At 42.9% G+C, this 14,729-nt stretch overlaps 1 protein-coding gene across 1 annotated transcript in view; it reads right to left on the reverse strand.

The window, feature by feature from the left end:
- DESI2 (desumoylating isopeptidase 2) overlaps positions 1–11,459 on the reverse strand; it is a 33,597-nt gene extending 22,138 nt beyond the window's left edge. Inside the window, 1 exon segment of the mRNA XM_042445395.1 lies at positions 11,165–11,459. Within this exon segment, the coding sequence (XP_042301329.1) occupies positions 11,165–11,203 (39 nt within the window). The 5' untranslated portion in view covers positions 11,204–11,459.
- Between the last annotated feature and the right edge of the window lie 3,270 nt (positions 11,460–14,729).

Raw genomic sequence — 14,729 nt, forward strand, 5'->3', positions numbered from 1 at the left:
GCCTATCACAAGTACTTCCGTTTTCTCTGGATTCAGGCTGAGTCTATTTTCCCTCATCCAGCCCATTACTGACTCCAGACAAGCATTGAGCGGAGAGATGCCATCCCTAGTCACTGCATCAGTCAGAGACACAGAGAAAACTATTTGGGTGTCATCAGCGTACTGATAACACCACACCCCGTATCTCCGGATGATCTCTCCCAGCGGCTTCATGTAAATGTTGAATAGCATAGGGGACAGAATCGCTCCCTGAGGGACCCCAGATGTAAGGGCCCTCTTATCGGAGCGACAGTCCGAATATAGAAAAAATGAAAAGGGACAGTAAAGTCTGAGGGATGGATAATGGGGTATATCTACTGGTCTTGAAGATATAGTCCATGGAAAGCAAGAGTGGCTTAAATCATGAGGCTTGAGCACACGGTTTAGGGATGCAGACAGGAACAGGACAAAAGAATGGCAACTCAGACTGAAGCCTGAGGGCAAAAGTCACCTTGCCAAAAATAAATAAATATAATAATAATAAAAAAATAAAAAAATAAGGGGGGGGAGACTGAAACAAAAAGGCTAAGTTTTGGGATGCTATTTATACTTTTAAGCTTACCCCAAACCATAGAGGTTCCATTGTAAACCAAAAGCTTGGTTCTCCCTCAATGGAACCTGAGAAGGTTTCTGAAGTGGAAAGTTTGTTTTGATACTCGAGAGATGAGAAGGGTTGATACTGATTGATGATGCTTCATGGACTTTACAACACCTAGACAACATCTGGAGTACCAGGAATAAGAGGGCCAGAAGGAGCGTTTAGGAATATACAAGAGATGAAAAGGGGATTCCCATCTTTTTTGATCTGGCAGAACTGGCTTTTAGTTTCCGTCAGAAATGCATAGTGGAGGATCTGGTGTGGTGGTGGTCTTCTATCCACACACCCTTCCAAATGGTTGAGTCTAGAGGTCATTCACACTTCCTATTCCAGTGCTATATATGCCATCGCAACACATCTGCTCATGCTGGTGCCTAACGTTATATCAAACTATAGCTGGACTACTTAAATATATTAAGGGATGTTCGGATGTTTACAAGTCACATGCTCTCAACCTCAGGGGATGGCAATGGCAAACCTCCTCTGAACAAGTCTTGCTAAGAAAACCCCACGATAGGTTTGCCTTAAGGCTGCCATAAGTCAGAAACAATTTGAAGCCACACAAGAACAACAACAGTTCCTGTGGGTAAGTTACTAACTTGAATCCAGATGTTGAACTCCAGTTCCCAGCAGCCCTAGCCAGCAAAACCAATGAAGAAAAATTCTGGGAGGCACGACCCAACAATAACTGGAGGGCTGTATGATTCCCACCCATGCACTAAAAAGCTGAAACTTCTCACAGAAAAAGCTAACTAGATGGTTGGTAAGCAAGTGAACTTTTATACAATTGAGTAAGCACAAGTCAGTTTGTGCACAATCCTGTTTCCAGCTTAACCCAAAAGCACACTGAAGTGTGTTTGTATGAAGCAATTCTTTTGTTTGTCCCATGATTGCCAGCAGGTTTTGTGAAAATGCAATTCAATCTGTTAATCACATCAGATCTGGATAAGCCAGAGCTGCAAGATTTAGAAAAATAAACTAAGAAAGTAAACAGAAAAGAAAAGAAGGGGGAAGAGAAAGAATACATTGGTATAGAAAATGCACAGCAAAATCCTATTCCTTTCTGCTTATAAACAACATGTAGAGAGATCTTGTAGCATCTGAGGAGGTAGACAGAAATCTACAAAAGCTCATGCTGCCAATTTCTTTCTTTCAGTTAGTCTCAAAGGTGCCACAAGATAAAATCATAGAATCATAGATCTCTCTATGTACTGATTCTACAGACTAACATGGCTATATCCTAGAATTCCAATATGTTCAATGGTGTTTATTCCCTAAATAAGTGTGTTTAGCCATGTGGTCAGCCCTCCACATCCATGGATTCCTTATCCAAGAATTCAACCGTCCATGGCTTGAATATATATACATATATATATATATATATATATTCCAAAAAGAAAACCTTGATTTTGCCATTTTATATAAGGGACATCATTTTACTACACCCCTGTATTTAATGGGACCTGAACATCCATGGATTTTGGTATCCATGGGAGGGGGGGGGGTCCTACAAACAAACCACAACTGATACCAAGGGCCCACTGTACAACTGTTCTCATTTGTTACGTTTTAAATGAACCACCAGATATAGGGAAATGACCCTTATTTTTCCACCTCTCACTCTTTTTTCCTTGATGAAACCTATGTTGATGCTGCATCATGCCAGTAGCAGAGCGTTCAATGGCCATTCAGGACTATATATTCAAAGTACTGTACTCCTGACCCATGGCCATCCAGCCTCTTTTTAAAAACCTTCAAAGAAGACTCCACTATACTCTAAGGTGCCCCACTATCTAATACCTCTTACTCTCAGAATAAGTTCTTCCTTATCTCTTTTCCTGTAGCTGGAATCCTGTGTTTTCTCTGGAGCAGCAGAACAAAGCTTGCTATATCCTCAATATGGCATCCTTTCAATTATTTAAACATGGCTACCATGTCCTCTTAACCTTCTCTTCTCCAGGTTAAACATACCCAGCCTCCTAAACCACTCCTCATAGGGCATAGTTTCCAGACCTTTTACCATTTTGGCCATCCAAGTCATTTATAAAGATGCTGAATCACACAATGCCATAGGATGTTGCCATGGTGGTTGAAGTAGAATATAGCACTACAATTGTGTAGTGTGAACACATCCCTGATCCTTGCTTGTCCTCAACTGAGAGATAATCTGTAGATCACTGGTAACCTACATCTCCATTCAATAAAGGGTGACAACCACTGTATTTCTGAATAAAAAAGCAAGGTAAATTCTGAATGTGACCTAAGGCCAAAACTGACAACCATTAAACAAAACCACAAAAACAGGAATTTCCTTCTCTTTAACAAAGCATGTCCTTTGTTATGTAGAATAAAAAAGTTGATCAAGTGGTTCTGTAATATCACAAGCAATTATGAAACAATATGTAGGGTAAAGGGATGAGAAGGTTTTCTTGTCAGAAAGAAGCAACAGATCGCTTTAGCAGAGACTGTCAGCAAACTCCAAGTTTGTTTGTTTCTCACTTGTGTTGCACCACAAGAATTACAGGCTGCCCATTAACTTGTCTTATGTAGTAAGTTAACTGAAGAATTAAAGGTACAGACACTGTCTCAAGGGCCAGGATGAAGCAACCTCATTATCTCATTTTAATCCAATTTCAGGCCATGTATGGTGTTGAAAGAGATGATTCTCCTTGACCCCTTCCCCCAACTTCTGAGCTCATCTATACAGTTTTGCTGGCTCTGCTCTGTGAGTGAGGTGCTGGAGTCATGATAAAACAGAAGTCTTGTTCCTATCTGCATGACTGGATTCAGAAAAAGATAAGGAGCGTGTTACTTCTTAATCTTTATGATATCTGAGCTGTGGGGACTGCAGAGAACTACCTATGCTCTTTATCAGCCAAAACACTAGGTGAGATCATCAAGGGACTTGTGAGATGGGGACTTCAGGATCTGTGCTATTGGTATGCTGATACTCAGGTCTATTTTTCTATATCATCTAATTCAAATCTGTAGGTAATGACTCAATACTTCAGTATGCAAAGGGATCCTGTAGCATCTTTGAGACTAACTGAAAGAAATAAGCTGGTAGCATGAGCGTTCCTTAAGCCTACTTCCTCGGATGCATGGACTCAGTACAGTTAGCCCTCCACATTTGTGTCTTTGACTTTTGCTGCTTTGATTATTTGATTAATATGATTTCTTCAAGAATCACTAGGCCCCCAAGTGCAACTCTGCTGACCACAGAGTTGTGGAGGACCTAGGGATTCCTAGAGAGGTGTCCTCTCAGGTTAAAAACATAGTATTTTTACTTGCAGTTTTCCCACTTTCACAGGGGTTATTTTAACCATAACCACAGTGAATGTGTAGAGACCACTGAACTTGGAATAGATGATGGTCTACATTAAGGCCAATAAACTGAGGCTGAAGGCAGAGTCCCTGTGGATAGCTGGTTCTCATGCCTAGGAATGGAGTTTCAGTTTGTTTCTAAACAGGACTATACCTCCCCTGAAAGAACAGCTGTATAACCTGTGAGTACTCCTTGATCCATTCTTATCACTTGCTGGCCGACAGCCCTTCCTGGATAGCATAGTCCAGGAAGATACTTCAGGAAACCCCATCACCACCCGCTCCATATGTGTGTTGTGTGCCAACTTACGCCAACCCTAAGGTGAACATATCATGGAGTTTTCTTGGCAAGATTTGTTCAGAGGAGGTTTGCCATTACCTTCCCCTGAGGATGAGAGCATTTGACTTGCCCAAGGTCACCCCAATGGGTTTTATGGCCAAGCAAGAATCGAACCCTGGTCTCCAGAGTTGTAGTCCAATGTTCAAACCACTATGCCATGCTCTCACCAGATAGGGTTACTATAATGTAAAAGCATACCACAGTTAACGAAACCTCTGTGAAGTCTTTTTACACCCACTCAGCCTGCTTTTTAACTCCTCATCCCCAGGAATTTTTTTAGCAGTAACAACATTGGGAGGAGAGAGTGGAAAGGAGAAACACAGCTTTTGGGTGTCAATCTCCTGTAAACAATGTGATAAAGCATGATCTGGGAAAGAAGGGGATTCTGTTCTAGCCAATCCTACTGTAGCTATATGTGTCCACCTGAAACAGGTAAGGCAAACAACAGCTAACTCAGAATCCCTTACTGAGTATGTGTGAACAGTATGTGAGAGAAAAAGAGAGAGTAGAAAAGCCTAGCTCACCAGCTATTCCCAGTATATTTTTAAAAAGAACAGATCTGTAAGTTTGGCCACCAAAATGGAAGTCATAAGAAAACTAAAGGAGAAGAAAAATCATCCCTGGATGCATTTTTGGAAAAAGCTTTCACATGATCTCTAGAAGATTCAAAATGATTTTATTTCATTCGAAGTTCTTTATTTTTTATTACTTAAAAAGGAAACAAGCATAAATAACAGAGATATTACATTATCTTACATAAAATTCATTATATATACATCACTGTGTATAATTAATTGAATCTTCTGTTCGTCAAAATGATTTTATTTACTTATGCAAGGATTACTTCACCTAGTTGTTTTATCTTACATGTGGATATTATCTTATCTCACACATGCATATTTGAATAAGCAGCTTCTTGAAAAATGTTGAATGGCTGGCTCCCGAGGGCCAGAATGGTGTAGTGCTTTGAGTGTTAGACTACTGAACACTGAAAGACCAGGGTTCAAATCCTACCTCAGCCATGGAAACCCACTGGGTGACCTTGGGAAATTCACACTCTCTCAGCCTCAGAGGATGGTAATGACAAATGCCCTCTGAATAAATGTGCCAGGAAAACCCTATGATAGGTTTACCTTAGGGTTGCCATAAATTGGAATTGGCTTAAAGGCACACAACAACAGGAAACTATGCCTGTTCTTTCCACATTTTTTCTGCCCCTGGACCAAATTTTCTGTAGAACGAATGCTCAGGAACACACCTCTTTCATTAAATTAAGAATGTGAGGCTACTCCTGAAGACATCCTACACATTACAATTAGTACACAATATGACAGTATAGGTGACAGACATTTCTGTGCAGCACCCTGCTTGTGGGAGGCGCTCTACGCATGGAGCCATAGCTGATGCAAACATCATATTGTCTGGAATATAGTGCATTCGGAAGGCTTCACAAAAGAGTCTGGAGTAACAAACACTTGAGGCGAAGCACAAAAATCAGTGTGTATAGAGCCATTGTACTGTCTATTCTCCTCTATGGGTCTGAAACATGGGTCACCTATCGCCAACACCTTCGACTCCTTGAACGCTTTCATCAGCGCTGTTTACCCACAATTCTAAATATACACTGGACTGACTATGTGACAAATGTTGCTGTCCTTGAGCAAGCAGGGATCATCAGCATTGAGGCCATGCTATTGAGGATGCAGCTGTGCTGGGCTGGACACGTTTCTATGATGAAGGCCCATCGCCTCCCAGAAATAGTATTCTACGGTGAACTTGCCACGGGTCAGCGTAAGAGGGGCGCCCCAAAGAAGAGATACAAGGACTCCCTGAAACAACATCTCAGGCTTGGCCAAATTGATCACCAACAATGGTCTGCCCTGGCCCCGCATCGGGAGGCATGGAGACGCACTATCTATGATGCTGCAGCCTTTTTCAAAAACTCATGCCGAACAAGTCTTGAAGAGAAATGACAACGCAGAAAGAACCACAACTTGGAAACATCACCCAAAGAGACATTCTGCTGTACTTTCTGCAACTGGACTTGTTTATCTCAGATCGGCCTTTTTAGTCATCAACACACTTGTAGAAAGCACAGGATAAGTCCTTCCTGAATCTTTGTTCGCGAAGCAAAGCCAGAAAGAGAGATTGTCTGGAATCAGCTCCAAATCTGTTTTTCCAGGCATTTTCAAATGGTTTAGGACACATTAGTAGTGTGGCTACCAATTTTATGCATCTTTTCGCCTCTTTTGGAGTTTAATGTGCTTTCAGTAGGTTTTAACATTTATTTTAAACTGCTCTGTTACTACAAGATAAATAGCCTTGTAGAAATATTTTCAGTAAATAAAATTCGGCACAATTGAATTTGTCTATTTCTGCTGACACCTTATTGTTTGAAGATATAGAAAAGCAGGTACTGGTATACATCTTTTCAATAAAATACCCAATTATTGTCTGCCAATAAATATATTATAAGCCAAGTTTTACCTATTCACATTTTCACATCTGCACTGCAGAATTAATGCAATTTGACACTGCTTTCACTGTCAGGGCTCAATGCGACAGAATTCTGGGATTTGTAGTTTTGTGATTTATTAATACTTCTCTATCAGGAGCTCTGGTGCTCAAACAAACTACAAGTCCCATCCCAAGATTCCATAGGATGGAGCCATGACAGTTAAAATGGTGCCAAAGTGCATTAATTCTACAGTGTGCCAGCAGCCATAGCTAACAATAGATTATTTAGTAAATTATACCCCATCCTTTTTTCCTCAGAGTTCAATGTGGAGGAAATTGTTCTCTCTTATGAGCTATATTATGCTTCGGCTGATACCCCAATTGCGCCCCTGTCTGGATCGAAAGAACCTTGAAACTGTAGTACATGCATTGGTAACCTCTCGTTTAGATTTCTGTAATGCGCTCTACATGGGGCTACCTTTGTACCAAGTTCAGAAGCTTCAGTTAGTTCAAAACGCTGCAGCCAGATTGATCACGGGGACACCTAGATTGGACCATATTACACCGGTATTAAAATCTTTATACTGGCTGCCAATTAGCTTCCGAGCCCAATACAAAGTGTTGGTTATCACCTTTAAAGCCCTAAATGGCTTGGGCCCGAGTTACTTGAGGGAACGCCTCTCCCTACACAATCCGCCCCACACTCTCAGAACAACTGGGAAGCTCCTACTTGAACATCCCCAAGTGAGATTAATAGCCACTCACCAAAGAGAGTTTACAACTATGGCCCCAATGCTTTGGAATAATCTCCCAGAAGAGATTCGACTCACTTCCACTCTAGACGCCTTTAAAAAGGCGCTGAAAACCCATCTCTTCCAGAAAGCATACCCCTCTGACCCTTTATAAGGGAAATCACCCCAATATATATCTACTTCAGGACATATTTTAAATTGTATTTGTAAATCGTGTGTTTTTTAGATATGTTATTTTATGAGCTGATTTTAAATTACAGTATTGTAATTATGATGTATCATTGATTTGATACTGGCTGATCCGTGGGGAGAGGTGGGAAAATATAAATAAAATTTTTATTATTTATTTATTTATTAGCTGGCCCCAGGGACGTAGCCAGGATTTTAGGAAGCCTGGGGTCCAGACTAAGTGCCACCATTATATTGGGGCTTGGGTGTGGTGGTGCAGCAGCATGCACCATTCGTTTTTATAATGGAAGGGGGGGTCCAGGCCCCAAGAACCCCCCCCCCTTGTCTACGTCCCTGCTGGCCCCACGTCACCCAGGGAACTTCAAGGCGAACTGGGGTTTTAAATGTGGTTTACCCACTCCTAATCTGACAGTCTTAATCACAACACCACAGTGGCACTCCCCAAATGTTAGGGAACAGTTGTGAAATAACCAAGAAAAAAATAGATATGGTTTGAGTGTTGCATCCTGGGTGTAGTTTGTTGGCTGCCAGAGTAAAAGATTGCAAAATTTTAGGCTAAAGGAGCAAGATGGAAAATATCTCAAGAGCTTTTCCCACATAGGAAATTACGATTTAGGTTTTAAAGACCATCTACCTAGAGAAGTTGTTGTTACTGTGTGCGTTAAAGCGATTCTAAGGTGAGCCTATAATGGAGTTTTCTTGGCAAGACGTGTTGCATTGCCTTCCTCTGAGGCTGAGTGTGACTTCCCCAGTCACACAGTGGCTTTCCATGGTTAGAATTATAGAGTTGGAAAAGACCACAAGGGCCATCCAGTCCAACTCCCTGCCATGCAGGAAATCTCAATCATAGCATCCTCACTGACAGTTGGCCATCCAGCCTCTGTTTAAAGACCTCCAAGGAATGAGACTCCACTACACTCCAAGGGAATGTGTCCCACTGTCAAAAAGTCCTTACTGTCAGGAAGTTCCTCCTAATGTTAAAGTGGAATCTCTTTTCCTGTATCTTGAATCCATTGTTCCATGTCTATTCTCTGGAGCAGCAGAAAACAAGCTTGCTCCATCTTCAATATGACACCCCTTCAAATATTTAAACAGGGCTATCATATCACCTCTTAACTTTCTTTTCTCCAGGCTCAGTGAAGCTGAACAGGATTTGAACCCTGGTCTCCTAGAAACTTAGTCTGACACTCAAATTACTACCACACTTTTGCCCCAAGAGAGGTAGTGACCTAAAAAGCCATTTCCACAGAGATCAAAGCAGTTTTACCCGTTTTGCCTTCTCATGCACAAAAGTGTAAGGCTCTTGTAGAAGTTTTAGGACTGGCATCTACCTTACTCAGACACATGCACAGGATGAACATAAAATTAACATTGTAAAAGAGCAGAAAACAACTTCATTAAGTCTGAGGGTCAACATTCTGCCCCCAAAATTCAGAAGGAGCTACACAGATTCCCAAAAATTGTGTGTGTGTGTGTGTGGGGGGGGGAATCAAAGGAAACTTCAATGTGTTATCTCCCAAAGTGAAAATCACTTTTTAAAATGTTAAACAGTACTGGAGATTCTGCCACTTACTTAAAAGGTGAATTGCCATTCCTGGAAGCTTCCAGAAGAAGCACTTTACTCAACTTTGAGGTTAGGAAAAGGGGGGTTGGGGGGGAGGCTGGAGGGGTTGTTGGACCCTCGAAGTCCATGCCTTGCCCACCCCTGTCCTAAAGTGGGTCCACTGGTAGCCATTTGGATGTTACACACCTGTTACAAGGACTTCTGAATAAATTTTGTCCCAAAGATGGTTTTCTACCAGGCTGCTCTTTAAAGCCACCAGTAGAGAGCCAGGCTGCATCTGCACTGCAGAAATAATCCAGGTTGACCCCATTTTAAATATGTACAGAGATCTTGTAGCACCTTTGAAACTATAACTGAAAGAAAGAAGCTGGCCAAATGCATCTGAGGAAGTAGACTGTAGTCTAGGAAAGCTCATGCTGCCAACTTATTTTTTTCTGTTAGTCGCAAAGGTGCTACAAGATCTCTCAATATACTGCTTCTACAGACTAACACAGCTGTACTGTATCTTTGAATTCTTCCATTTTAAGTGCTGTGGCTTCATCCTAGGCAATCCTGGGGTTTGTAGTTTTGTGAGACATTGAGCCTTTTCTGTCAGAGAGTTCCGGCACAACAGCAAACTACAACTCCCAGGATTCCATAGCACTGAGCCATGACAGTTGAAGTGAAGGCAACCTGGATTATTTCTGCAATGTGGAATTGTGGTTTGAGCACTGCACTGTAGATCAGGGTTTTAATTCCTGCTCAGCCATGGAGCCCATTGAGTGACCTTGGGCAAGTCACAATCTCTCAGCCTCAGAAGATGGCAAGGACAAACTCTCTGGGAAGAAACTTGGCAAGAGATACCCATGACAGAGTCACTCTGAGCTGGAGAATACCTGAAGGCACCTTTACCAAGATGAAGAGGGCAACTTTCGGGGGGGGGGGCAACCAGCCTCCTCCTTTGGTTGCAGCAACCTAACGAGAACTTGCACCCACAATGTGGAAACAATCCAGTTCGACACACTTCAACTGCCAGGAATTCTGGGATCGCAGAACCCTAAAGTTGGAAGAGACTCGAAGGGCCACCCAGCCCAGCCCCATTCTGCCATGCAGGAACTCTCAATCAAAGCATCCCCATTGACAGATGGCCATCCAGCCTCTGTTTAAATAATGATTAGATATTTGAATTAAATATTTGATGTCATATTGAGAAGGGAGCGAGCTTGTTTTCTGCTGCTCCAGAGACTAGGACCCGGAGCAATGGATGCAAGCTACAGGAAAAGAGATTCCACCTCAACATTAGGAGGAACTTCCTGACAATAAGGGCTGTTCAACAGTGGAACAAACTCCCTCGGAGTGTAGTGGAATCTCCTTCCTTGGAGGTCTTTAAACAGAGGCTGGATGGCCATCTGTCGGGAATGCTTTGATTAAGAGTTCCTGCATGGCAGAATGGGCTTGGACTGGATCAGGGCCCTTGCGGTCTCTTCCAACTCTACGATTCTATGAAAGACCTCCAAAGGAGGAGACTCCGCCAGTCTTCAAGGCTAAGTGTCCCACTGCTGAGCATCCCTTACTGTCAGGAATGGAATCTCTTTTCCTGTAGCATCCATTGCTCTAGGTCCTGTTCTCTGGAGCAGCAGAAAACAAGCTTGCTCCCTCCTCAATACGACATCCCTTCAAAAACGTTAACCATACTGGAGAAATAACCGGTTTGGCAGCGCTTTAATTCCTTGTCTGGCTCTTGGCTATGGAATTCTGGGAGTTGGAGTTTGTTGTGGGGCCCAGAGCGGAGCCAAAGAGTTAAAGCGCTGCCAAACCGGGTTATTCCTCCAATGTAGATGCGACCAAGGCTAGTCTTGGAGCTGGGAAGAAACCCGTGAAGATGGCGCCGTGGCTGTTGAGTCCCTCCTCCACTCACTCACCATGTCGTAGACGTTGAGGACCACCACCTGGGCCGCCATCCTCCGGGGAGTGCTGGGCTTAGGCTCTGGCGGGAGGGACCCCGGGGGGGAGGAGGACGACGCCCCTCGCCAGGCCTCTCGCTCGAGGGAGCCATGGAGCCCAGCTCGCCCTGGAGACGCCTCCTCAGGCTGAAAAGGCCTCCCCTGAGCAGGAGCCGACCGCCTTCCTTCCTTCCTTCCTCCCTTCCTCCCCTCCTCCTTCCCTGCCTTCCTTGACTACGACAGGATTCCAAGCGCCATCCCACTCCATACACACTTTCCCTGGCGAACGTCCTGAGGCGGTGGACTACAACCCCCCGTCATGCACCGCGCGCGGCGGCCATTTTGTCACTCAGCAGCAGCAGCAGCAGCAGCAGGACCCTCGCCCTCTAGAAAGCAACGGCAACATAGCAGCCTCCATTTATATAATAACGATAAATTAATATAATATACTAATAATATTATTATTATATATAATAATATAATAATAAATACAATAATAATAATTTAATATAATAATAAATTGTTAATAATAAATATAATAATAATAATAATAATACTTTTATTTATACCCTGCTTTTTCTGTAAAAAAACAACCAATTAAAACATCCTCACAATATCACATCAACATTAACAACATCATTACATTTTTTAATTGAATTTTTAAAATTTCTAATTAGTAATAAATTAAATACCGCTTCATACCACTCTCAGCAGCGATATCTCCCTGGGAAACAACTACTACTAGGTGGAGGGAACTTGTGGGAAAGCACTCTCCCTCAGTGTGAGCAGCGTTACCCTTTCGCTCCCCCCTTCTTTTCTCTTCATTGTAATAATAATAATAATAACAGCAAAGGGAAAAAATGGAATGCATAGATATAGGATGGGGGATACCTGGCTTAGCAAGACTACATGCAAAAGGGATCTAGGAGTCCTAGCAGACCACAAGTTAAACATGGGTCAACAGCATGACGTGGCAGCTAAAAAGGCCAATGCAATTCTAGGCTGCATCAATAGAAGTATAGTGTCTAGATCAGTGGTTCTCAACCTTCCTAATGCCATGACCCTTTAATACATTTCCTCTTGTTGTGGTGACCCCCCCCCAAAAAAGAAATTATTTTTGTTGCTACTTCATAATACGTATTTTCCAATGGTCTTAGACGAACCCCTGTAAAAGGGTCGTTGAACCCCCAAAGGGGTCATGACCCACAGGTTGACAGCCGCTGGTCTAGATTAAGGGACATAATAGTGCCACTCTATTCTGCCTTGGTCAGGCCCCACCTGGAATACTGTATCTGGTTCTGGGCACCACAATTCAAAAAGGACATTGAGAAACTGGAGCGTGTCCAAAGGAGTTCAACTAAAATGGTGAAGGGCCTGGAAACCATGCCTTATGAGGAGCGACTTAGGGAGCTGGGGGTGTTTAGCCTGGAGAAGAGATGGTTAAGGAGTGATAATGATAGCCCTCTATGTAGTTGAAGGGGTGTCACATTGAGAAGGGAGTAAGCTTATTTTTTGCTGCTCCATAGAATAGGACCTGGAACAATGGATGCAAGCTGCAGGAAAAGAGATTCCACCTCAACATTAGGAGTTGACTCTATCATCAACTTTAACCAAAGGTTGCACTGAAGGAACCTATAGAGATTCCAAGAGGAAGCTCTCAGGTCAGAATGCACAGGGAAGCCATTGAAATCCATAAACACATGGATGACTTCAACAGGAAAGAAGATGCGAGCCACAGATGCTGGCGAAACGTCAGGAATAAACTCTTCTAGAACATGGACCTATAGACCGAAAAACCCACAAAAAACATGGATGCCGTCCATTAAAGCCTTCGACTTCACAAAGAAAGACTTTTAAAAATAAACAAAGTTTATTTTCCAGTCCTGAAAAACACCAACATCAAAACTCAGCAAATGCAAATGGAAACCACCCAGGGTCTGAGGAGTTTCCCAGCAGACAATGGATAATTAATTAAATAAGACACCCTGAGGCCTTGCCATTCAACCACAGAACAATACACAGATTAACATGCAAATTACCGCCTCTCAACCAAAAATATATATACCCTACTCTCTTCCATTCCAGCATTCCCAGAAGATGCCAGCCACAGCTGCTGGCGAAACATCAGGAGCAAACTCTTCTGGGCTGGAACGGACATTTCTATACCACTTATCAGTGCACTTAGCACTCCTTAAGCCAGTGGTTCTCAACCTTCCTAATGTCACAACCCTTTAATACATTGCCTCTTGTTGTGGTGACCCCAACCTTAAAATTATTTTCATTGCTACTTCATAATATGTGTTTTCCAATGGTTTTTGCGACCTATATAAAAGGGTTGTTCGACCCCCCAAAGGGGTCATGATCCACAGGTTGAAAACCGCTGCCCTAAGCAGTTTACAATGTGTAAACTAATTGCCCCCAACAAACTGAGTACTTTAAAGCAGTGATGGTCAAACTTTCATTCTCTAGCTGCTTTGGACTCCAGCTCCCAGAACTCCTGGGTGTTAGCCAAGCTGGCTGGGGCTTCTCTTGGAGTTGGACTCCAAAACCCCTGAAGGAGCAAAGCTGGGGAAAATCACTATTTTAATCATAAAATCCAACTAGATTACCACACTACACTTTGATAAAGCTACTGTTCCACTTTAAGATGCTCTGGCTGCCTCCTGTTGCATTTTGGGATTTGCAGTTTAAGGAGGGGGCATTTAGAATCCTCAGACAGAGAGCTCTTAGGCATCACTGAACTACAAATCCCAGAATGCAGTGGGAGGCAGCCAGAGCAGTAAAAGTGGAATAGCAGCACTATAAGCATGTAGTGCGGAAATGCAGTTGGAGTTGGAAGACACCCTAAGGGCCATCCAGTCCAACTCCTTTCTGCCATGCAGGAACTCTCAATCAAAGCATCCCGACAGATGGCCATCCAGCCTCTGCTTAAAGACCTCCAAAGAAGGAGACTCCACCTCTCTCTGAGGAAGTGTGTTCCATGTCCTAAACTGTCCTCCTAAACTGTTCCTTTAAAGGCTGTCTCCGCCATGTATGCCCACTGGGTGACCTTAATCAAGTCACACTCTCTCAGCCTCAGAGGATGGCGGCGGCAAACACCCTCTGAAGTGACTTGCCAAGAAAATATTGCCCAAAGGTCACTTTAAGTTGGGAATGACTCAAAGGCACACAACAGCAACAACAACCTCCGCAAATAATCTGGTTTAGCACCAGCTGAACTGACATGGCTTAATGCTATGGAATTTTGGGGTTTGAAGTTTGTTCTGGTGCCAGAGATGGCTAAATGACTCACAAAACTACAATTCCCAGAATTCCATAGTATTGAGCCATGGCTGTTAAAGTAGTGTCAAACTGGTTTGTTTCTGCAGGGCAGATGCAGGCATGAATAGTAGTGAGTGACCAGGAATGTTAATAGCATTGTAACCCTGGGGCCCTTTTCCCACTATCCAATTATAGTCCTACGATTCCAGTTTAATTGCTATGTAGTTACAGGAATCACATCCTGTGGACTCGGGATTTACAGTTTTGTTGTTGTTAACCACTC

The sequence above is a fragment of the Sceloporus undulatus genome, chromosome 1, assembly GCF_019175285.1.
Source record: "Sceloporus undulatus isolate JIND9_A2432 ecotype Alabama chromosome 1, SceUnd_v1.1, whole genome shotgun sequence".
Lineage (NCBI taxonomy): Eukaryota > Metazoa > Chordata > Lepidosauria > Squamata > Phrynosomatidae > Sceloporus > Sceloporus undulatus.